Here is a 22,553-nt window from a genome sequence, read left to right as displayed (position 1 = left end):
TTGCCTATTTCTTCTTTCCTTTCCCCTTTGATTTTATACCTAAACTATATTTGGTTTTATTAACAGCCAACTGAAGTGGCACATGGAGATAGAGTTCATTCATTTTCACTCCTGTGTGATAATGCTGTTGTATCAGTACACCATAATTTATTTATGCTCTCTCTTATCAAGGAGCATTTGGGCTATTTCAATTTTTGCTGTTATAAGCAATGTTGCTATGAGCATTCTTACCCAAGCCTCCAGGTACACGTATGCGAAACTTCCTAGACATAAGAATGAAAGGGCTAGGTCACAAAACGTGGATGTTTAACCTTACAAGACTGCACAAAATTGCTTTCCAAAGTGGTTGAACTAATTTCACAACTGTAGGAAGAAAAACAGAGATCCTCTGGACCGATGTGCTCTCCAACATGGGGTATTTTTAGATTTCTTACATTCTGCCAATTGAATGGCTGTGATACAGTATCTCATGGTCTTGAATTGCATTTCCCTGAGTACAAGTGAGGTTGACATGTCTTCATATGTTTATTAGCCTTTCTGATTCATTTTCTATAAAATTATTTTTACATACCTTCTCCCATCTTCATATCCAGGAACATAATATATTTCCCTTCAGCTATGTCTTTAATACTCTTCAATAAAGTTTTATTATGTTCCCTCTACAGGTCTTACTCATCTTTAATAAGAAATACATTCTTGTAAATAGTGTTTCTTCTAAAGGTTGTGTTTTCTAGTTGCTTGTTTGTGGTGTAGAGTAACGCAGCTGATTTCTGTTTATTGAAGTCATATCCAACTATCTTGTTAAACTCTCAAAACTCTGTTATTTCTAGTAATTTATTGCAAGTTCTTTTACCTATTCTCTGTAGACAATCACATCATCTATAAAAAATGACTTTTTGTCTGTATCAATCTTTATATTTTCCTTTAATTTCTTTTTCTTATCTTTTGGTACTGAGTAACACCTCTAAACAGAGAAGGCAATGGCAACCCATTCCAGTCCTCTTGCCTGGAAAGTCCCATGGACGGAGGGGCCTGGTGGGTTGCAGTCCATGGGGTCGCTAGGAGTCGGACACGACTGAGCGACTTCACTTTCACTTTTCACTCTCATGCATTGGAGAAGGAAATGGCAACCCACTCCAGTGTTCTTGCCTGGAGAATCCCAGGGATGGGGGAGCCTGATGGGCTGCCGTCTATGGGGTCGCACAGAGTTGGACACAACTGAAGCGACTTAGCAGCAGCAGCAACATCTCTAAAACAATGACGGTTAGAAGTGGCAAAGGTAGCTATCTTGCCTTGTATCCTTGATTTTAAAGAGTGCTTTTAACATGTCCCCAGTTGAGATAAAGTTTGTTTCAAACATTTTTGTTGACATTCTTACCAAGTTGAGGAAATTTCCTATTACTAGTTTACTAAGTTTTTATTGTGAAGGAAAAATGGATTCCATTAAATTTTCCGTATCTCTTGAGTTTATGTATCTATTGATCACATGATTTATTTCCCTTAATCGGTTCAAGTTATTAATGACACTTTAAAATCTGCTACTGTTAAACTAGCCTTACATTCACGAGATAAACATAACTTGGTCATGGTATATTATCTTTTTCATATATTGTCAATCCAGTTTGCTAATATTTTGTTTAGGATTCTTATGTCTATATCACAAGTGAAATAAGCCTGCCATTTTCCTTTCTCTTATCTTTCCTCGTCTGGTTTGGGTATCAAAGTAATCTTATTAGAATTAACCGTGCATGTGCCGTCTGTCTTAAATCTTTGAAAGAATTTGTTCATTTTTGAAAGGTTTGTTCTTCAAAGTTTGGGTCTGGTGGGGTTTTTGTTTGAAGATATTTAATTCATTTTAATTTGTAATGAGTTACTTTAATAGTGATAGGGCTACTCTGCTTCTATCTCCAAGCCAGTGCTTTGGTACATAACATGTTTCTAGGGATTTATCCACTTCATCTAAGTTTTCAAATGTACTGACATTAAAAAAAATTGTCTAGAAATTCTCTATCTTAAAGCTTTTTAGTCTTTTCAAAACTCTAATTACATAACTACACACAACATGATATGCCTGAACAGAACAAAAGAAAGAGGCATAGTTAGTACTGTTTAAAAACGAGCCTACCCTCTTTCAAAGCTGTAAGCTATCTAAGAAGTTGTTTATGAAGGGAAGCTTGTTCTGGGTACTTGTCTTTGCATTTTTAAAAACCCAGGTGAGGAACAGTGCTACGGTACATTCTAATTTTGTGTCCATGTTCTGAATTCCAATCGGTTCTGATGTAGTAATTAAAGCTTTTTATACTTTGGAGAGAAGACTCCATTGTTACATCTAAAGTTAAGTTTAAAAAAACCCTGATTTCTTTCTCCACTGACATTTACAAAGTCATAATAGTTTAGCTTTTTACATGGAAAGATAAATTTAGTAGAAATTGAGACTTTCATGATAGATATGTTTTAAAGAGCATCTTCAGTCCAAAATATCATTGAATAGTTTTCTCTGACACTTCCACGCTGCACATGGAAGACTATTTTCCTGGGAGACAGAATTCCAGACTGCTGTGTCACAGTGTCACTCGGGGTACCCTGGGGGCTACAAGTGGCTCTGGATACTCAATTTCTTCTGGCTGGTGGGGGCTTAGGGGGCAGCTGACTTCTAGACTAGTGCTTTTCAAGCTTTACTATCAACTCACATCACCAGGGGGTTTTGTTAAAAATGCAGATTCTGATTTCAAAGGTCTGGGGTAGCATCCAAGAGCCTGCATTTCTAAGAAGTTCCAGGCAATGCTGCTGCTGCTGCTACTCCTTGAGGAGCATTCTTCTAGATGGCCTGAGATTACGAGATCTCCAAGCCAGACTGCATCAGGGTTGTCAGACTTTGTCTCTTTGCAAATGCAATACACGTACAACAGTCAAGTAAAAAGTGAAGGTTCTGTGAACGGGTGCTGCTAATGTGTACTACTTTTAGTCTGTCATCAAAACATTTCATTTTGATCATTTTCTTATTAGGCTACGTTCAGGAACACTTGCTTGTTTCAAGAGCACCATCTAAATTTCCACGAATTGCTCATTTTCACATATAAGTTCTAAAGAGAGTGATGCTATGTTTTAAGCTTTCCATCATATACAAATAAAGGGTTTTTCCTGCAAAATATGTCTTCAAGAAAATGTATCTTCTCTTCTCCCTACATCCCAGCCTCATTACAAGTGTAGTGTGTATTAGCTGCTGCCACATCCCTGGAATGAGGCACCCGAGGGCAATCAATTCATTCTCCACTCTGCCCCGAAAAATCCTCAGGTGGGTAGAAAGATACTTACTGAGAAAGAGAAGGCACTGCTCCCTTATCACCCAGAGAACATCGGTCTCTGATGTAAAGAGGTTCAAGCTCATTAAACTCACAGATCCCCTGTCAACCCCTTAGGGTCCAGAAGCTGGAGTGTGTCTACTTGAAAGTAGGCACTCTGTTTGCACGGGAGCCTGGCTCATGAAACAGGTATATTGCTAAAGTTGGCTATGAATCAAAAGTTTTTGGTTTAACAACTGTTAAAACATTTTTTATGGAAGCATCATTTGAAATACACTGGAGAAGATTGCTAGTTAAAGGGAGCTTTGTATGAATTTTTCTGCAAAATAAATATTCACTAATTTTGGTCATATCTGGATTTACAGATATTGGACTTACACATAAAGTAGGGCACCAGTTTAAGTAAATTTGAGGAAGGGAGTTGGGTAAACAGAACTTCTTATCTGGTTCTAGAATTAAAAGTAAGCCTATGTTTACTAGAAAAATGACTCACTTCTTAGATTCTCAGGTGTAAGAAGTTCTTGGCAAGCTTTGCTTGCAATCTTACTCCGTGGTCAGTAAGACACCTTCCTTCGTCTTGCGAGTATCAATGCTGAGCCATTTCAACGAGTCACACATCTCTAGTAAATCTGCCCATCCGGCACTACTTCATATCATCCAGTACACACATATTAACGACACATGTATTAACTACACGGGCCTATTAACCAAACTTTCCCCGTTACTCATTCAAAGGATACTGTCCAAAATTAGCTTCGTGAGAGACTCATATGCCGATAAACTGCACATTTCTGAAATCTGGTTGCAGGAAAAATCCACCTGCTGAAAGAAAGAGAGCAGGATGTCATTCATCTTAACCACACAGTTACTGGCACAAGAAGAATGTCTTTTCTGATGAGGAGTTACCAGCTCAAAAGACACTCAGGCTAACTTACTTGCCCTGTGTTTAATCATTTCCTAGCTGGGACTCTTTTCTGTCCACTTTGGGGGCAAGGAAGGGGGAGACCCTTCCCTGTGGCCAGTGCACACACCCCCCCCCAACAGAAATGCTCTCCATTTCTGCAGTCACTCTCCCCATTTTCAGCATTTATTTTAAACTTTCTTGATCTTCCTTCAGAACTTAACCTCAACTACTTCACCCTTACTGACCGCCATCTTCTCTGACTCCCAGTAGCCTGTGTACACCTAGTTTACATGTATATCCTGTTTCTAGTTTCTTCACTTTCTCTGCTTCTATCTCAATTTACTCTCCCACGTCACCCCCTAAATGCCAGAAAAGTTTTTCTTATTTATCCCTCAAGCTATACCTCTTCCACTCAGCACCCTTTCTCAAAATTGACTATTTTATTATAGGGAAGCATTTTCAAAAGTATCAGTTGTCCCTACTCAAAAATATGAGAAAGACAAACAATATTAAATAACTTTAATTATTCACCTACTGGCGAAAGATGGAAAGGTATTTTTAAACACTGCACTGATAACTTTGTTGGGCACATTGTAATCATTTTCTGGAAAACTATCAGCAATTATATAATAAGTACTATTCTTATCCTCTTTTGCCCTTTAAAACAGTAATTTTAACCCCCCCCAAAGTGCTAAGATTATTTTTATCAATATGTTAAATACTAAATACTTCAGATACTAAAACCTTTAAATACTGAATACTAAAAAATTCTTTTTGAAAACAGCTCAAGTGGAAAGAGTAGAAAACTGGTCAAATTGATTACAATACATCACAAGACTGCAAAGTCAGTAAAATAAAAGTAAGTGAATCATGTGAAGAAATAGAAATATGCAAATAAAATAACATTAGTTCAAAAAATCAGAAACAAAATTTTATGCATATACAAGTTTCAACTATGTAAAATGTATCCCATGACTGAATTAAAAAGTCAGTCTGGCATAACAAAATGAAGCTTCATGTTTACTTTTTTGTTCTATATAATAATGATGGGCTAGAAATAAACTTCTAATTATCTAGCCTTATTTACAACTGACCTCTTTGCTCATGATACCTATCTACACCCCTATAGGGACTCTATCCATCCATTTATTTACACTGGGCTTGTTGAGAGACCTTAAAAGTGTTACGATACTGCCCTGACTCCCACTGGGAGTTCCACTGGAGCCCAGAGCTTGTAAGCAGTGCCCATCAATCCAATGAAACTTCTTCACCTACTAAGAGCAAAATCATTCCAGCAAATATAAAAAGGATCAGGGCTCCTGTTCTTTGGAGTATGCTTTCTCTGGTTGGTGGCACAAGGCACTAAAATAATAAATGAAACAGAAGCAAAGCTTCCCCAGAGGGTGGGATATTATACACAAGCCTGATTTACTGGGAAAAAATGGGCTTTGGGCCTCAGTCATGGGGTTCAGTGCCAGCCCTGTGACCTCCTGGCAAAGGTTAAGTAAGTTATTTGACCTTTTGTGCTTCTGCAAATCCATGTGTAAAATGGGGCCATCCCAGCTGCCTCACAGTTCTTACTGGGGGGATCTGGTAAGATCCTGCATTGGAAACTCTGGAAGATCTCGATCATTCCCCTCCCAGCTTCACAAAGGGGTTCACTTAGGGTTCGCATAGGGTTGAAGTATCTCATCAGGGGCACTCTGGCACTTTGCAAGCACTTTTCTGAAGGTACCAATATATCTGCTCTTGAATTCGCTAGGAACCTTAAACACTGAGGTATCTGCCATAATGATGGAAACACATCATTATACACTTGTCCAAATGCACAGCCCGTACGACACCAAGAGTGAATCCTAACGTAAACTGTGGTTTTGGGGTGACCATGATGTGTCAGAGGTTGGAGAGTAACAAATGCCCCACTCTGGTGGGGACTGTTGACTGTGGGGAAGCTGTGCATACAGTTGGGGCAGGAGATATATGGGAAATCTCTGTCCCTCCCCCTCAATTTTGCTCTGAACCTAAAACTGCTCTTTAAAGAAAAAAAAAGAGAGATGGGCTATCTGATTTGCTTTAGTTTTCTTGCGCAGTCTTTTGGGGGCTGGGGTGAGGTAAGGTTGTGAATAAAAGAAACTCCAGGCAAGTTTTCCCCAGGAAGGGTTCACTCAGTTGCTATGGCTGGTTCCCCTGGGGTCTAGGGCAAGATGGAAGGGACAGAACCCAGACAGCAAAGGACAGAGAATCTAGACAGCTCTGCAAGAACAATTCCTGATGACCTGGAGACTGTGAGGCCCCACAATGAAGACCAACAGGCACTTTGTGTGGCTTATCTGGATAAAGGAATGTCACCCCAACAATAACTGTAACTTCAAAGGGAAAAAAAAATTCATTACTGATAAAAATGTAGCAAAGTGAAACAACAGAAGAAAAATTAAGAGAGACATTTCCCTGGCAGTGGAGATGGTGTCAGATTCTTGACTTTAAATGGACCCAGAAGGATACTTTGGATCTAAATTAACTTGGTTTCTAAATAAGTAAAACTAATAGATAATAAAAAGCAATTGTTTTCCATTCTGCAAAATAATTTTTAATGAAATACTTGAGTCCAGTATAAGGACACTCAACCCCAGCTTGTATCAATGTTCCCAAATTCATCAGCATGTTACAGCCACGTGGGCAGGGTCCTTTAAAAATCCCCACACTCAGGCTTTACTTTGGACCACTTGAATCAGAACCTCTGGGAGCAGGTGGGGTCCAGGCAGCAGCAGTTTTTAAAACATCCTAGGTGGTTCCAATGTACAGAACATTGGGGTACCAGCAGTCTGTGATCTCTCTGAAGTATGGTCCATGGATCAGCAGCAATGGCTTGCCAGCAAAGTTGTTGGAAAGGAGAGTCTCAGGCCACCCCAGACCTCCTAGGTTAGAATCTCGTTTTCACAAGAATGCCAGGTGAGCTATATTCACATTAAAGCATGAGACACTGGGTTCCATAGCAGAGTAAGCTGCTCTGTCAATGAACATTCTCGAGTTTCATTCTGCCTCAGAAATGCAGAAGCATGTGCAGAGAAGCAAGAATGAAGATGTGAAATCACTGCTTTCTAAATAGGAGCTAAGGCTGGATCAATAAGAAGGCAAAACGTAAGCCCCCAGGAAATTTTTACATATTTTTCAGGTACAAAATTGTTACACTATTACAAAAATAAACAAACAATAACTAGTATTTAAATGAAGCATAGAAAAAGGAAGGAAGTTAATTCTTTGGTTTGAACACTAGGTTTCAGCAAAGCTTCTGAAAAATATCTCCTGAAAGACTCTATCTTTTTTTCTAAAATAAATGACACACAAGTCCTTCTTTTTTAAAATTCGTTTTCCCTCTACCTTATTCTCTCTGAATTCTCTTTGGGTGCTGTTTGGCTTGTTAATGTATTTCACAAATCAGTTAACACATGTAATTAGTGTATTAATAAAACCTACCTTGAGGTTTTTGGGTGGCTTGAAATTGAAGAATGTTTTCAGGTGATTCTGAGAAGCATTAAGTTCTAGAAGATAAGGCATACAGCTCACACAAGACAAATCTGGGAGGAGGGACAGTGGAAATGAATACAGAATAAGGTAAGCCAATAAAGTAAAAATTAGACAAAGTCATTAAAAACAACAAACATCATATCAGGACATTTTAAAATTATGCTAGTTGTAAGCACATCTTAATTATTCCAGATGAATTAAATGAAGAAAAATAGGAATATGCAAAACAACACACACACACACAGAGCATGGGAAAACACATCATGAGCCTGCAATGTAACCTTCTTCTCCAGGGCCCCCCGCCCCCACAGTGGAACTATTCTTCTCCAGGGCCCCCTCACCCCTCCTGTTCCCATCTTCCAGTACCTTCAAGATAGAAACGGCCAAGGTTTCCTGAGTCCCAGCTCACTCTCCCCCAGCTGCTAACAGTCAATGCTTCAAAAATGCCAGGCTTGGAGGAACGAAAGCTTTACATAATCCTCTCGATAATTAGCCCCTGAATAACTGCATTAGGTCTTTTCGGAAAGACGGCAAATGCTACAATTAGTTCCTTGTTATAAATTACATTTTGTTTCAGATGGACTCAATCTTAAATCTCATTAATTATTTGAAGTGATTTAAATTATGGCCATTATTTTACTTTGATTCTGGGCTGGTTCAAAACCATGTCTGAGTTTTGCGTTTTATCCCCAGCCAATATTCTGTACCTAGAATACTAAGTAACAGACTATTGTGCTAATATTCAGTCCTAATGACATGACATATACAATGTAAGAAACAGGGAAGCGCTGTGCTGCTTCTCTCTGCCACTTGACAGGAGACGGACTTTGGGGCAGCAGGAGAATCAGGGAAGAGGCTCGGGAAGAGTCACATCTTAAGGATTTACAGCACCATCTCTACCAGTAATGGGCGTCTCCACCCATCTTCCCACTCTAGATCACACAATCAGCCATCACAACTCTTCAGAGGACGGCCTCTGGAGGAGAACACAGCCTCCACACCCCTGAAGCCCAGCAAAGTGCTTCTCCTTTCACCAGGTAACAGAGTCACCCCCAGGCCAGGAGAAGGGAGCATAGCCGAACCCTGGGGTTGTGCCACGAAGAATGTGGAGCTGGTAAGGTGAGGGTCCTCCCCACCCATCCTCTTGACATCTTTGCTTCTCAGGGTGGCAGAAGCCATGAGATCCCTACCAATTTCTACTTCATTTCTCTGGTCTAAACCACAGCCTTCTTTAGCCTGTCTTTCTCATGAAATTACAAAACATTAAGACATCAACACTTTGGTGGGAATTCATGAGCAAATCCAGGAAAGCTGCCTGTAAGAGGAAAGCTAAGGAGAAACGTAATGGCTTCACAATTTGCCTATTTGCCTACAGTTTTGCCTATTTGCGCCAGCCAAGATCAGCTCCATGTCTGTCAGTGATTATCTCCATTGACCCTTTTCATTTCCACAAGCCCCCACGTCCCCTTGAAGTTGATCCTTCTGTGGGCAGGTACCATGGAGCACTATCTTAAAGCAGAAGCAGCAGCTACCACTTGGATGGTGAGTACATTTCACATCTGGTATACGCCCAGGGCTTTCGAATTACTCTGATAGAAAAAAATTCACCGTCTGGGTTGCTGGACTCCTAACTCTCTCTACTCTGTGCAGTGACCTCAGTGTCCACCAGATGGCAGGAGCTCCTCATGTCTGCATCCGTGGTTCTCAAAGTGTGGTCCTGTCTCTGATTTCAGGGGAAGCAATTAGAAATGCAAATTTTCAAGTCCCACCTCAGATCTACAGAATCGGAAAGTCTGAGGGTGGGGCACAGGCATCTCTGTTTTAATAGGTCCCCTCCAGGTAATACTGATGCAAGTTGAAGTCTGGTTCATAATCAGGCCATCAAAAAAGCTGTTCTCTTGAAAAGAAAAATATACACTATGCCTTACACTTTGCTTTTGAATTGATGCTTTCAAACTGTGGGGTTGGAGAAGACTCTTGAGAGTCCCTTGGACAGCAAGGAGATCAAACCAGTTCATCCTAAAGGAAATCAACCCTGAATATTCATTGGAAGGATTGATGCTAAAGCTGAAGCTCCAATACTTACGCTACCTGATGAGAAAAGCCAACTCATTGGAAAAGACCCTGATGCTGGGAAAAATTGAAGGCAGGATGAGAAGGGGACGACAGAGAACAAGAGGATTGGACGGCATCACCGACTCAATGGAGATGAGTTTGAGTAAGCTCCGGGAGATGGTGAAGGACAGGGAAGCCTGATGTGCGGCAGTGCATGGGGTCACAGAACTGGACACGACTGAGCGACTGAACTGAACTGAGCGACTGAACAACAACGGCACAGGCTTCCCTGGTGGCTCAGATGGTTAAGAAACTGCCTGCAATGCAGGAGACCTGGGTGTGATCACTGGGTTGGGAAGACCCCCTGGAGAAGGGAACGGCTATCCACTCAAGTATTCTTGTCTGGAGAATTCCATGGACAGAGGAGCCTGCCAGGCTACAGTCCATGGAGTCGCAAAGAGTTGGACGTGACTAATACTTTTCACTTTCACTCATTTCATTCACAGTAGGCTCTTGAACACTTGATGAGTTAATAAAAGATGACATATAAGATTGAAAGAGACTGATCTGAAGAGGAAAGCTTCATTTGCTCCCAAGGACTACTTGCTCAAGGGGTAAAGATCTGAAGCCACATTTCTTTCCATTTCATCGAGCACTAAAAATTCTTGGCGTCCCTGCAACCCCTTATCTAGTAAGTGAAAACAATCTTGGAAGTATGGGTTGTGGGGAGAGCACCTTCTAGTAACACTAAAGTCTTTCTGATGATATGATATCTGGGAATTGCCTTAAATAACCCTGGGGAGGGGAGCAGCAGAGGATGGGTGAGGCAAGAGGGGCCACCGGCTGATAATTGTTGAACCTGAATATTTATTACAAACCTCTCTACTTGTGCAAGTTTGTAATTTTCCCAAAAAAAAAAAGTTTTATGAAACTAGAAAAAAAATAATAAAAAGTGTTTCAAAACAGTAGCACTTTAGAATTAAAATATGCTGGAATGTGTCTTAGCCATTGAAAGGAGTGAATTTTAACTACTGCAGTCAGATGGGAGGAAGAAATCAGAAAATGAATCAGAGAAGACCATATCAGCGACCCTTAATGGTCTTTTAAAAAAGAGCTAAAGAAGTGAATAGAAAGGTTATCAGTGAAGAAAGAAGCAGGTCAGAAATTTCAAATAAGATCAGAAAATTATTACAGAAACAAGGATCAAGCTTTGAAGAAAATTTCGTTAAATGTGAGCAAGGTATCACAACAGACACCTTATAAGGAACTATAAATGGCAGGGTTAGACCTGTAAGAACCTACTAACTACATAGAGAGAGCAAAGAGAGGGGAAAAAAAAAATTTCTGAATCCCTGGTGCTCAAATAAGAACAGAAGCAGCTAGCCAGGATTAAGATGTAGATGCAAATGCAAATTAAAGAAAAGCATCCATTAAAGGCGAAAGAAAAGGACTAATTCCTCTCCACTGAATAAACTAATAGAGGGAAAGAAATGGAAACCATCAAATATTCAGGAAGCATTAAAGAAGTAACGATCCATCTCTGGAAAGGAAAGAGCAAACATCCCATCTGATACTCTTCAATATTACTGAGTGTGTCTCAACCATCACATAATACAGCATGTTTGCTGACCTCTGCATTTTTCTTGTCAGAGGTGCCTTTTTTTTCCCTCATGGAAAATAGAGGATCAATGCATAAACTGATCCATAATAGCATTTATATCAAGTTTGGTAGTATTAAAGTACATTGCACTCTGCAAAGCTTAAATTTTGTAATAATTCAGTGATCCATTGATTTACTAGAATGACAACGCCATACCTTCAATTTTATTTACTGAAAGATCCAACTTCTGTAGGTGAACATATCCACAGAGGATGCTAACGTCAGTTAAGTCAAGATCCTGAGAAAATAAAAGGTAAAAGACTTTAATGTGGCTTTAGCAGATGAGTACTCAGGCTTCTCAAGACATCTGGAAATAAAAGTTGACGGAGAAATCCAGAATGTCCTTTGAAAGTATTGTAGGAGTGAGAGGATAAAACCTGAAGCCTATTACTAATAGGATCTCAAAAGAGACTACAAACCCCATCAAAAATGCATTCCTCTGAAGGAAATAATAGCTTGGAAAATTAGGGTTGTTAGCAAGAACAAATACAACATGAAAAGGCAAATTAAAGCAGTGTTCATGAAGACCTTTAGAGCAGAGTTTTATATTTTATAAAAACATGCACACACATAAAAACAATAAAGCCAAAGCCTTTATCTTGTAGAAGAAAAGAAAAAGCAAATGCCTAGAATTCAAACAAAATCTTAGACGAGTTCACACCTAATCAACTGATCATTAATAACAATACTTTCTACATTTTTTCTCAGGCTTGGTTTTCAAAGCTCTCTCACAATAATCTCATTTGATCAAACAAACCTGTGAGCTCTGTAGGGCACATTATCCCCAGTGGAGTGAGGAGGTATGTGGGGTTCAGAGAAGTACACAAATAGCTTAAAATCACTTAGCAAGTCAGTAATAGAGAAGCAACTCCAAGTTTCCAGAATCCACGTCTCAGATACCATCCATGAAATCTTGCATCTACTGAACTTCCTGAGGGGTTGGAGGGGAATTTGGTCACTTGGAACAAAGATTCATGTCACTGGTCTATGCTGTGATGCCAGAGTCAGACAGAGCCAATTGATAAAGTGTCATTATAAGCAAGTTCTTAAATATAAGAATGATAAGAATGTTTAATGAAGGCCACTAGAACAGTAATAATTACTAAGAAACCTACTATGTACAAGGCATTAAGCTTGGCATGATGAGAAACACATATCATGATGGACCAGAGCTATATTTAGTCCTTATAAACTTACGACTTTGGGGAGGAGAGAAACTGTGCACACAAGTAATAAGAGAAAGTTTAAAAATTACATGTGACATAAGTAAGATATAAGGGGGGAAAATCACTAACCTGGCCAACCCTAAGAAAGTGCATTCACTTAGACAGGTTATTAGGGCAAAGTAAATCAACATATAATATCTCAAATGTAAGGAGGTCAGTGATAAAGTAAGTTAAGCTTCAGTTCATCTAGCTGAAATAAGATTTAAAGAATTGTGCTTTTTTGCAGATCAATTTAAGGCGAGGTACTGTGTACGTAAGTAGAATTTTGATTCAAAGGAACTTATGTGGGGGTGTACTGGCTGTGGGAACTATCTTCCATTCCAAAGCCTAACACAGTGCAACACACCCAAGGTGCTCCCTGTATGTTATTGCCTGACTCGCGGAGTCATCCCTAAAATGTCATGAAGTGAAAACAGTAAAAGATGAGAGCCTTCGTATGCTGTTGCCAAAGGACATGCCGTGAAACCAGCATGGGTGAAAGGGGCTTAACATTTCTTAGGTGGTTCGCTTGTTTAAATCTAAGACAAAACAGCCTTGCTATGAATTATATATGCTTGAGCCAAAGTAGGGTGCCATAGCGGAATTTCAGTGCGCTTTTTTCACCAACATATCTGCACTTACTCCGTGGACCTCCAAGGAGTAGTTAATGCTTTACAATGTGAGGAAGCAGAAAGAGATAAATTGTACTTCTGTGTCTATAAAGACACAAAATGAGGACAAAAGCTGAAATCCTAAGTAATCTGCTCTTACAGCTTCTCTTATGATAAATTTAGAGCCAAGATTCTGTGCTAGTATCAAAATCTTATAAATTGATGAATAACAATACATGTTTTATTTCATAATAGATATCTTTTGGAAAGTGAGCTATAGCTCACAGCTACATATTTATGGGGGGGGGGGGGGCAAGTCAATAACAAAATACTTTATTCCCCTGGATTCAGATATAAATTTTAGTCCTGCCACTGATCAGAGAAAAAAAAATCTTAAAAGAGTTTTTGATTGGTTTTACAGAATCAAATTCAACCTCCTAGAAAGAAAGCATTGATTACTATAAAATAGACTGCTTAAGATGAAAGAAACAGACTGTGAAGGAAACGAAAACAAAGGAATTGGGAGGAAGGCAGCTGATTACTGGACTGGCCAGGGCTCTTTGATGTCAAACATAAATAACTCATCGCCATTCTCTGTCAAATGCAAGACTCAGAGATTTGGGACCACCAAAATAACTGTGAGTATCAGAGAACATGGATATGGTCCAAACAGGGTCAAGATGGAGCCACCCAATGGTGACCTTGTCATACTCACTGACAAAGTCAGGCTGAGATAGACCTGCTCCGTCCCAGAGCCTGAGCGCCCCAGTTGGTAGAGCTTCTCAGCCACGACCTCCTCTCTCAGGACCCCATCAAATCCTCCCTGCAAAAAATAAAACAAAACAGACGGGTGGGCAAAGAAAGGACTTCCATTAGAAAAGAAAAAATCCGTTTCATCATATCCAGCACTTATTTAGTATATTATACATCTGGGAGCTGAGACTGCCAAAATTTGGTGGCCCCCAAGAAAACTGTGTTGAAGAGCCATGCATATTACACACAATTAAAAAAGGATCCATCCCATCAATGTCTCACTGCTGATAGTACTGAGTGCCATTCAGTGCTAAGAGCTCTCAGTGGGTCCACTCACTGATCCTCCCGACAATTCTGAGGGAGGTACTCTTAGCTCCATTTTACAAATAAAGAAACCAAGGCTCACAGACTGCAACTTGCCTGAAACCACAGAGCCCAGAATACAAACCAGAATCTGCCTGACCTCAACGCAGTTCTAACCACTAACTGCACTTGACTGCTTGTCCACACCCCAGAGGAGGGTTGCACCACATTAAGGCAATGACTTCTCTATATCTGGTATTCTTGTTGGAGAAAATGGGTCCTCAGGTTCACTTTGCATTGGCTAATCTTGCTGGATTCATACCATTTACAAAATTAAAAGGGTAATAATTTCAAGAAGGAGGCTGGTCCTTAGTCTACAGACACCACGAACCAGTGGTAGCCCAACACCCCCTCTCCCCCTTCTCCGCAAGAGAAGAGATAATAGCGCTGTGTTTGTGCTGCCAGCAACTCTATAATGACCAACACATTAACACTAACATTAGCATTAAGACACAAAACAGAGTAATTTTTTCAGCCATACCAATACAACTAACCAATATAACTGGTATGTGGACTACGAAGGCAAAATACTCTTTCAGGTAGTTTGGACCACTTGACATTAACTTGGGAATCAGGAGAGCTGTTCAGACCGCTAGTACTAAGGACGTAAGTATGTAGGGTTGTGCTATTGTAAAAAGTTTTATTTCCTCCCAAATTTCCACTATGCTTGTTGCTGTTTTTCAGTAGCTCAGTCGTGTCTGACTCTTTGTGACCCCACGGACTGCAGCGTGCAAGGCTTCCCTGTCCTTCACCATCTCCCAGGTGGACTTGCTCAAACTCATGTCCATTGAGTCGTTGATGCCATCCAACCACTATCTTGGAGAATCAAATACCGCTCACAGCTGGGCAGGCTTGGTTTGAAGCCCAGATTTGCCATTTTGAATATATGACTTTGAGAGACAAAGTTTTCTCTGAGCCTCATACTTTTCATCTTTAAATAGGGTATGTTATTAGTTTCTCTTAATGTTTTGAAGATAATTAAAAGTAACTGTGAACATAAAGCTCTTAGCACAGTGCCTAGAACACAGCAAGCATTCCTAATAAATGGGAGTTGTTAGTATGAGTTGATGAATTCAGAAATTCCACATCTTAATGTCTCATTCATTGATACCAATCAATCTGTTCACAAAATGGGGGAAAGAGATCTACTTTTCCCAATAAAATTACTATTTTTTATAGATGGCCCGGGAAAGAATCGACGTAAGACAGTTTCACCTTACCTCTCAAAGTTTTCACATAGCCCACTCCCTCCGACTCCTGGAAACAAGATGCTGCAGCATCCCTTCCTCACAGTAGGTCTGTTTTTCAAAATAGCCATTGATACAGAGAATGGCCACATGGTCAGCATTGTCCCAGATCCCCAAGGCAAGACTCTCCATGGCTACCCCCTCACACCTCTAAGTTTCCTGCCATTTGTCAGTGTCCTGTCTTTCCCTTCTGGTCTTTGGTCGTTTTCAGACCTTGACTGGCCCAATCTGTATGTTGCCTGGCTTCAGAATCCCTAAGGAAGGCCACTCAACAACCCAACCACTCCAAGCACATGCACATGTGCGCGCGCACACACACACACGTTCCTTTACTTTCTCAACTCCAAACATTTAAAAATTGATCTCCAGATAACTTCAGCCACTCACTCCCCTGGCTGTGCCCTGGACCCAGTCATCATGCTAAACTGCTCCACCTTAGAAACCTCAGACCTCAAATCTTCCATTGCTCTTGGATCCCACAACTGCTCATCCTTCAGCCTTTCCAGCATCTCCTCAAGTTGGTCACTGACCACAACAAAATCTCCAGTCTGTTCATCCACCCCTTTCTCAGAGTCTATCTGTCCCCTCCCAACTATACTTCCTTCCTGACTGGGTCTCCCACGGGCAATTTCAATGTCTCTCTACCCTCAAGTCTCTGCCTCCTTGTCCTGATTGCAACTGTACCATGCAAACCCAAACCTGAATCAACTTCACGATCAACCACTGCATTGAGGCGGGATTATGTCATGTTTATCATCCATTTGGGATAAAAATCTTTCTAGCATGCCAAGCACATGCTAGACAAGTATACAAATGATTTCAGGAGTTGCATAAACTACTATAGAGGTGGGCCGGGTGCTTTGATTAGCAGAGTTCCCATTTCAAGGCAGTTCTAGTGAGGAGTAGGGGGTTAGCAAAGGCTTCCTCGGAGAGACAGCTATTGAGACCCGAAGCTGCGAGTTATTCTGACAAAGGGGAAGAAAGGGCAGAAGAGGGCCAAGAATGGTACTGTGGGCACAATGGACATGCACAAAACTGCAAAGGCAAGGGCAAGCATGACCCACTGGGGAAACTACCAAGAATTCAAACAGCTAAAGTGTAAGGTCGAGTGGGGGAAAACAGTACCTAGTACATGGTGGGCACTCAAACATGGGCTGAATGAATTAATGAGCCTATTCCCTGCCTGCTTCTGAGTGAGCCAGGAAAGACCCACAAGCATGCATTCTGGTGCCACACTCAAGTCAGCTCCTGGCTGGGGTCTCAGAGGAGGACAGTTCCTTCTCCACACACAGGGTCCTGCTCCCTTTCCCCAGAGACCATGTTCAGGGACCATCAATAGTACTATGTTTTGCCTGTGGTTTCAACCAGTCCCTCTCCACTGTCGTTCTCCAAGCTGTCACTTCTCCAGCTCTATGAGCATGTGAGTCCCTTCTGTCCGACAAGGGGCCCTTGGGTCCTGCATGTTCCTTCTGCGATAGCTGGAGTTTCCCTTAATAGCCAAGCTCCTCCAGAGTTGCTGTTTTACTCTTCAGTTTCCCCTTGGTCACTTCCCACTCATGTCTCAACTCACTTCAGTTAGGCTGCAGGCTTCACCACATCACAAAACGTATATGGGTTGAGATCTCCAATGGCCCACAAATAGCCCTTTTCATGGTCCACTTACCCTCTTGGCAACATAACCCTCTCCCCTGTTCTCGACTGTTCTCGCTCCCCTGTTCTTGTTGACTTCCCACCCATACAGCTCTTCTTTCTTCTCCTTTTTCTCTTACCAGTCCTTTCCAGTTCCCTCTCCTAACCCCAAATCCTCTTCATCTTCTGAGATACCTGTATCCCAGGGTTTCTTCCTTGGCCCTCCCCTTCTCTTCTTTCTTCTCTTCCTGGATGATCCCACAGACTCCAGTGCTGATGATTCCCAGGTCTCTGACCCTCTCCTGATTTCCATGATTCACATGCCCACCTCCTGAATGCATAGCTCCACCTGTCATTATTTCTCATGGTAGTTAATGGTCTGATATCCCCCTGGAACATTCCATATACTTGGCAGTCAACCTAGACTTCCCATGTTCAATTAGTGTCTCATTCTAAATATGTATTCATCACTGGCTTCCTTTTTATTCCCATTGCCTTAATGCAGACTCTTGTCTCCCCTGCACAGATGCTGCTCATCTTCTCACTGATCTTCCTGCCTCTAGACTTGCCATCCTTTAATCTAACCCCCTCGGCCACAAGAGAGGTTCCCTCCTACTTAAGGGTCAAGTCCACAGTCCCTACAGCAGCTCAGGGTGTGTGTGCGCTTCAGTTGTGTCCGACTCTGTGCAATACTATGGACTGTAGCCTGCCAGACTCCTCTGTCCATGGGACTCTCCAGGCAAGAATACTGGAGTGGATTGCCTTGCCCTCCTCCAGGGGATTTCCTGACCCAGGGATCGAACCTGTGTCTCTTTATTTCCTGCATTGGCAGGCAGGTTCTTTACTACTAGTGCCACCTAGGAAGCACAACAGCCCAGAGTTCTCCACAATCTGGCCTCCGACCCATCTACCTTTTCTGTTCTTACCTATAATTCATCATTTGGAAAGATGCCGTCTGCCTGCCCATACCCTACCTCTGCACCCAAACAAGGGTTTACTTCCCTTCAAGTCTTCCGCCAACCCTGTGACCCGGCCATCACTGTAGGCTTCTGTTCACAGGCTGAATAGCTGTGGTTTATTCACAGTCTTATCTCACCCTGAGAGCTGGGACCATGCATGTCCTCCATCACACTCTCATCTTCCTCAGTCATCACTGTTGCTATTATGTATTACACCTAAAATCTTTCGAGAGCCCACGCTGTATCAGACTCTATGTTAAGAACTTTAACACAGACTTTCCCATTAGATTTGATGTTTATAACTATTCAATGAATATGCATTATTAGCCACATAAAGTTATTGGCAAAGAGTGGCTTTCACATAGCAGAAACTTCTTCTAACCTATACTGTCAAAAGAGTACTGCCCATAGAATAATCGTTTGTGAATGTTCCATGAAGGCTGAATTAATGAAGTCAATTGATAGGCTATAGTCAGTAGATAAGAACAGATAAGTTATTACTTGTGTTAGTAACAGAATAAATGATATATTGTGCTAAGTAGGTTACACATAGGATCTCATTTAATTTTCACAACTCTCCTGTGAGGTAGGTATTGTTATAATTCCCATACTGTAGATGAGACGCAGAGAGTATAACTTGCTCAAGATCTCACAACAAACAAAAGACTTTATTCAGTTCAGTTCAGTTCAGTCGCTCAGTCACATCCAACTCTTTGCAACCCCATGAATCACAGCACGCCAGGCCTCCCTGTCCATCACCAGCTTCTGGAGTTTACTCAAACTCATGCCCATCGAGTCGGTGATGCCATCCAGCCATCTCATCCTCTGTCGTCCCCTTCTCCTCCTGCCCCCAGTCCCTCCCAGCATCAGGGTCTTTTCCAATGAGTCAACTCTTCGCATGAGGTGGCCAAAGTACTGGAGTTTCAGCTTCAGCATCAGTCCTTCCAATGAACACCCAGGACTGATCTCCTTCAGGATGGACTGGTTGGATCTCCTTGCAGTCCAAGGGACTCTCAAGAGTCTTCTCCAACACCACAGTTCAAAAGCATCAATTTTTCGGCACTCAGCTTTCTTCACAGTCCAACTCTCACATCCACACACGACCACTGGAAAAACCATAGCCTTGACCAGACGGACCTTTGTTGGCAAAGTAATGTCTCTGCTTTTTAATATGCTATCTAGGTTGGTCATAACTTTCCTTCCAAGGAGTAAGTCTCTTTTAATTTCATGGCTGCAGTCACCATCTGCAGTGATTTTGGAGCCCAAGAAAATAAAGTCTGACACTGTTTCCATTGTCTCCCCATCTATTTCCCATGAGGTGATGGGACCAGATGCCATGATCTTAGTTTTCCAAATGTTAAGCTTTAAGCCAATATCTAATTCCAAAGGCAACATTCAGAACAGTATTCTGCCCAACCTCCCTCAAGTTCATTGAGCCTAATTACATTATAGGCACTTTGTCATTTTGACTATCAGAGCCTTATAAATCTTAATCAGGCTAGGATATGGAAAATAAATCACTGAACAGAAAGTTCAGGTATTTCTTCTTAAAACTCTTCAGTTTACTCAACATACAAAAACATACGAGACACCATAAAAACTAAAATAAAATGTGAGAACATAAAATAAATATTAATATTTGGAACATAAACGAAAGAAAGAATACTTTTTCCACACAGAGCCTACAAGCGAAAAAGGATTAACTAGTTCAAGTCAACCCCCTCCTCCTCTATGGTTTTTAAGGCATACTGAACACAGATTAACAATGGTATTAATGAACCCCATAGCTGAAGAACACACGTTAATTAGAATAATAAAGTAAACTGGTGATTCATTTGTTAATTCCTCTGGGGTGAAAGATGGTAGAAACCATATAAACATCTCAAAGTTGTAAAAACATTGCTACAGTTTTGCAATAGCCACTGTTAAGCATGGCAAATAAATCAACAAAAGATGAACAAAATAAGTAATAATTTTCTATGGCTCACTTTTAAGAAAAATTGATGTTTAGCCCATGTAAAAGGAGGGAGAAGAAGAGGAAAGATAGAAGATTGGGGTGGGGGGCGGACGTGAGAGTAGAAAAAAATGGGCCAAATGTGGAAACTGAACAAAAGGACATTACAAAAGAAGGGAACCCAAGCAGGGACACAGTGTAGAGAGTCAGTGGCAGAACCAGAGTAACAGAAGAGAGTGCAAGTCACAGAGGGGAAAACAAGAAAAAATAAAACAAATGAGGAATGGAGATGAGAACAGGCATAAAAAAGAGAAACCTGTTTGAGCTCAAGGGGGAGAGAAAGGTGACTAGGAAATGAAAAGGTACAATGAGACAGAGGGGATGTCAGAAAAACATCACAGAACCAGATGTTGGAAACTATTTCTCTATTATATCTACTTCTGAAAAGAGTCTGAAGCAATTTATACTATCAAAGAGGGGGAAAGGGAAGAGAAAAATGTAATCTAGAGAAAAACTATTGAAATTAAGAAAATTTTTGAATTCAGGGGGGAAAATGTTATAATTCCTGGCAGCCAAGACAAGGAGGAAAACCTAACAGTTTACTAAAAGAAAGCAAATCAATTTACATTTTTAAAGAAAGCAAACAATTCATCAGGAAGTCAAGAGAAGGAATTGGTACGATATGAAGTGGAAAGGGACAAGAAAGCTGGTAAGGAACTAAGGAAGGAACAGGATGATAATAAGTGTAAGAAGTGGAATTGGGTGGTGTTTAGATGAGACACTGTAGAAAAGAGGGAATTTGTATTATCAGTGTGAAAGGCCAAGCTGCCAGCAGGTATCACTGATGGGAGTGTTGGGACACTCCCCAAATCCTAAAATTCTCTCACAGTGAGCAGTGGTGCATGTGTGTGTTGTCTGTAAAATGCATTATATACCCCTAGCATAAGTAATATATAAAACTTCCAAGACACTTGGTCTTTGAGGAATAAAATGGGCGTTCCTTGTGGCTCAGCTGGTAAAGAATCTGACTGCAATGTGGGAGACCTGGGATCGATCCCTGGGTTGGGAAGATCCCCTGTAGAGGGGAACAGCAGCACTTAAGATTACTTCAAAAGGGGTTTTCTTGGTTTGTTTGTTTTTCCTAGAGGAAGGAGGATGAAGGGGCTAGAAACTGAGGAGAGTGTTGGGAGTATTTCACAATCATGACGAAAAGGTACAGAGGGTGCAGAGGTGGAACTCTTGGCAATTCACAATGCTGTAGAGGTATAATTTTGAAAAACTTAAAGTCACAACTTTCATACAAATAGATACTTTTTTGTAAGGACGCTGCGTAATGACTCTTAAGGAATCACATGTGCTAATGAAAAATGAAGGGTGAGGAAATAGGGTAACGGAAACGGGGAGGAGAGGAGGGGAGCCTCGGAGCAGTAAGGAAGAGGCGCTCCTGGAGGCAAGGAGCCCTAGGAATGAGGCTCAGCCGCAGGCTGGTGAAGGGGTTCTGACCACTGGAGAAGGAAATGAGGGGGTGAGGGGTGGGGGGAAGGCACACCTCAAAATTCAGCATTTCGGATTCTGAGGACACCTCGGATTCCACTTCGCCCTCGCCCTCTTCCAGGTCGTAGTAATTTCTGTCCACGTCTGACTCCTGATAGCGGTGAATGAGGTGCTGGAGCAGGTAGGAGGAGGCTTTGTATAAAGTATTTTTCGGTCTCTGCCCCATGGGAAAAGGAGACCAGCAAGAGTAACGATCCTTTTCTGAGTGCAGCACTTTCGACTGCGCTCCAGTTCGTGAAATGCTCATGCCTCCCTGGAGGGAGGAAGGCCTCGGAAACTTGGGCTCTCTCCCGGAGGTCGCCATCTTGTTTACAGGGGTTGCCTAGGAGACGGACGCCCAGGGAGGAGGTGCCGCAAGGGATTTTGGGGGCTGTAGTCTCTGCCCCTCGTGCGTCCTCCCTTTCAGCTTGCTTTGCCACTGTAGCGCAACTTAGCTTTCTGTTTGCTTTTTGTGATCTTTCTTTATTAGTCTGTTAAGTCGTTGGCTCTGCTTCTTTTGGTTTGTCTTTCTCGTTTTTCATCTTTTTTCTCTGCGCCCCGCTGTTTTAGTGTTCAACTGTTTTCTCTCGGCCTCGAGACCCCTCTTGGAGATTTTTCATCCCACCCTGAGATCACTGGTGAGCTCACCATCCTGCTTCCTTCATGAAGGGTCTTTTTGTAGTTAGTGTTAGATGTCTGTAAAGCTCTCTGTTGGAAAGGTGATAGCACTGAAATTTTACTCTATGGAGAGTGCAATGCACATACATGATATAGAAGGCGTGGCTCCTGTCCTTATGATTTAATTGCGGATAATAAAGAGAAACTACCAGACGACGACTGAGAGCTGGTTGGC

At 41.5% G+C, this 22,553-nt stretch overlaps 1 protein-coding gene across 2 annotated transcripts in view; it reads right to left on the bottom strand.

The window, feature by feature from the left end:
• The window catches only part of LRGUK (leucine rich repeats and guanylate kinase domain containing), a 96,056-nt gene extending 74,031 nt beyond the window's left edge, over positions 1–22,025 (bottom strand). For both annotated transcript variants that reach the window (XM_043463750.1, XM_043463748.1), the window contains exons 1-5: positions 21,717–22,025; positions 13,978–14,085; positions 11,603–11,684; positions 7,681–7,781; positions 4,043–4,124 (exon numbers count right to left, since the gene is read on the bottom strand). In XM_043463750.1, coding sequence (XP_043319685.1) covers positions 4,043–4,124; positions 7,681–7,781; positions 11,603–11,684; positions 13,978–14,085; positions 21,717–22,025 — 682 coding nt within the window. The remainder of the gene's footprint in view (positions 1–4,042; positions 4,125–7,680; positions 7,782–11,602; positions 11,685–13,977; positions 14,086–21,716) is intronic.
• Positions 22,026–22,553: the final 528 nt, after the last annotated feature.

Source organism: Cervus canadensis, chromosome 3 (genome assembly GCF_019320065.1).
Source record: "Cervus canadensis isolate Bull #8, Minnesota chromosome 3, ASM1932006v1, whole genome shotgun sequence".
Taxonomy (NCBI): domain Eukaryota; kingdom Metazoa; phylum Chordata; class Mammalia; order Artiodactyla; family Cervidae; genus Cervus; species Cervus canadensis.
This window is presented reverse-complemented; position numbering and strand designations above follow the sequence as displayed.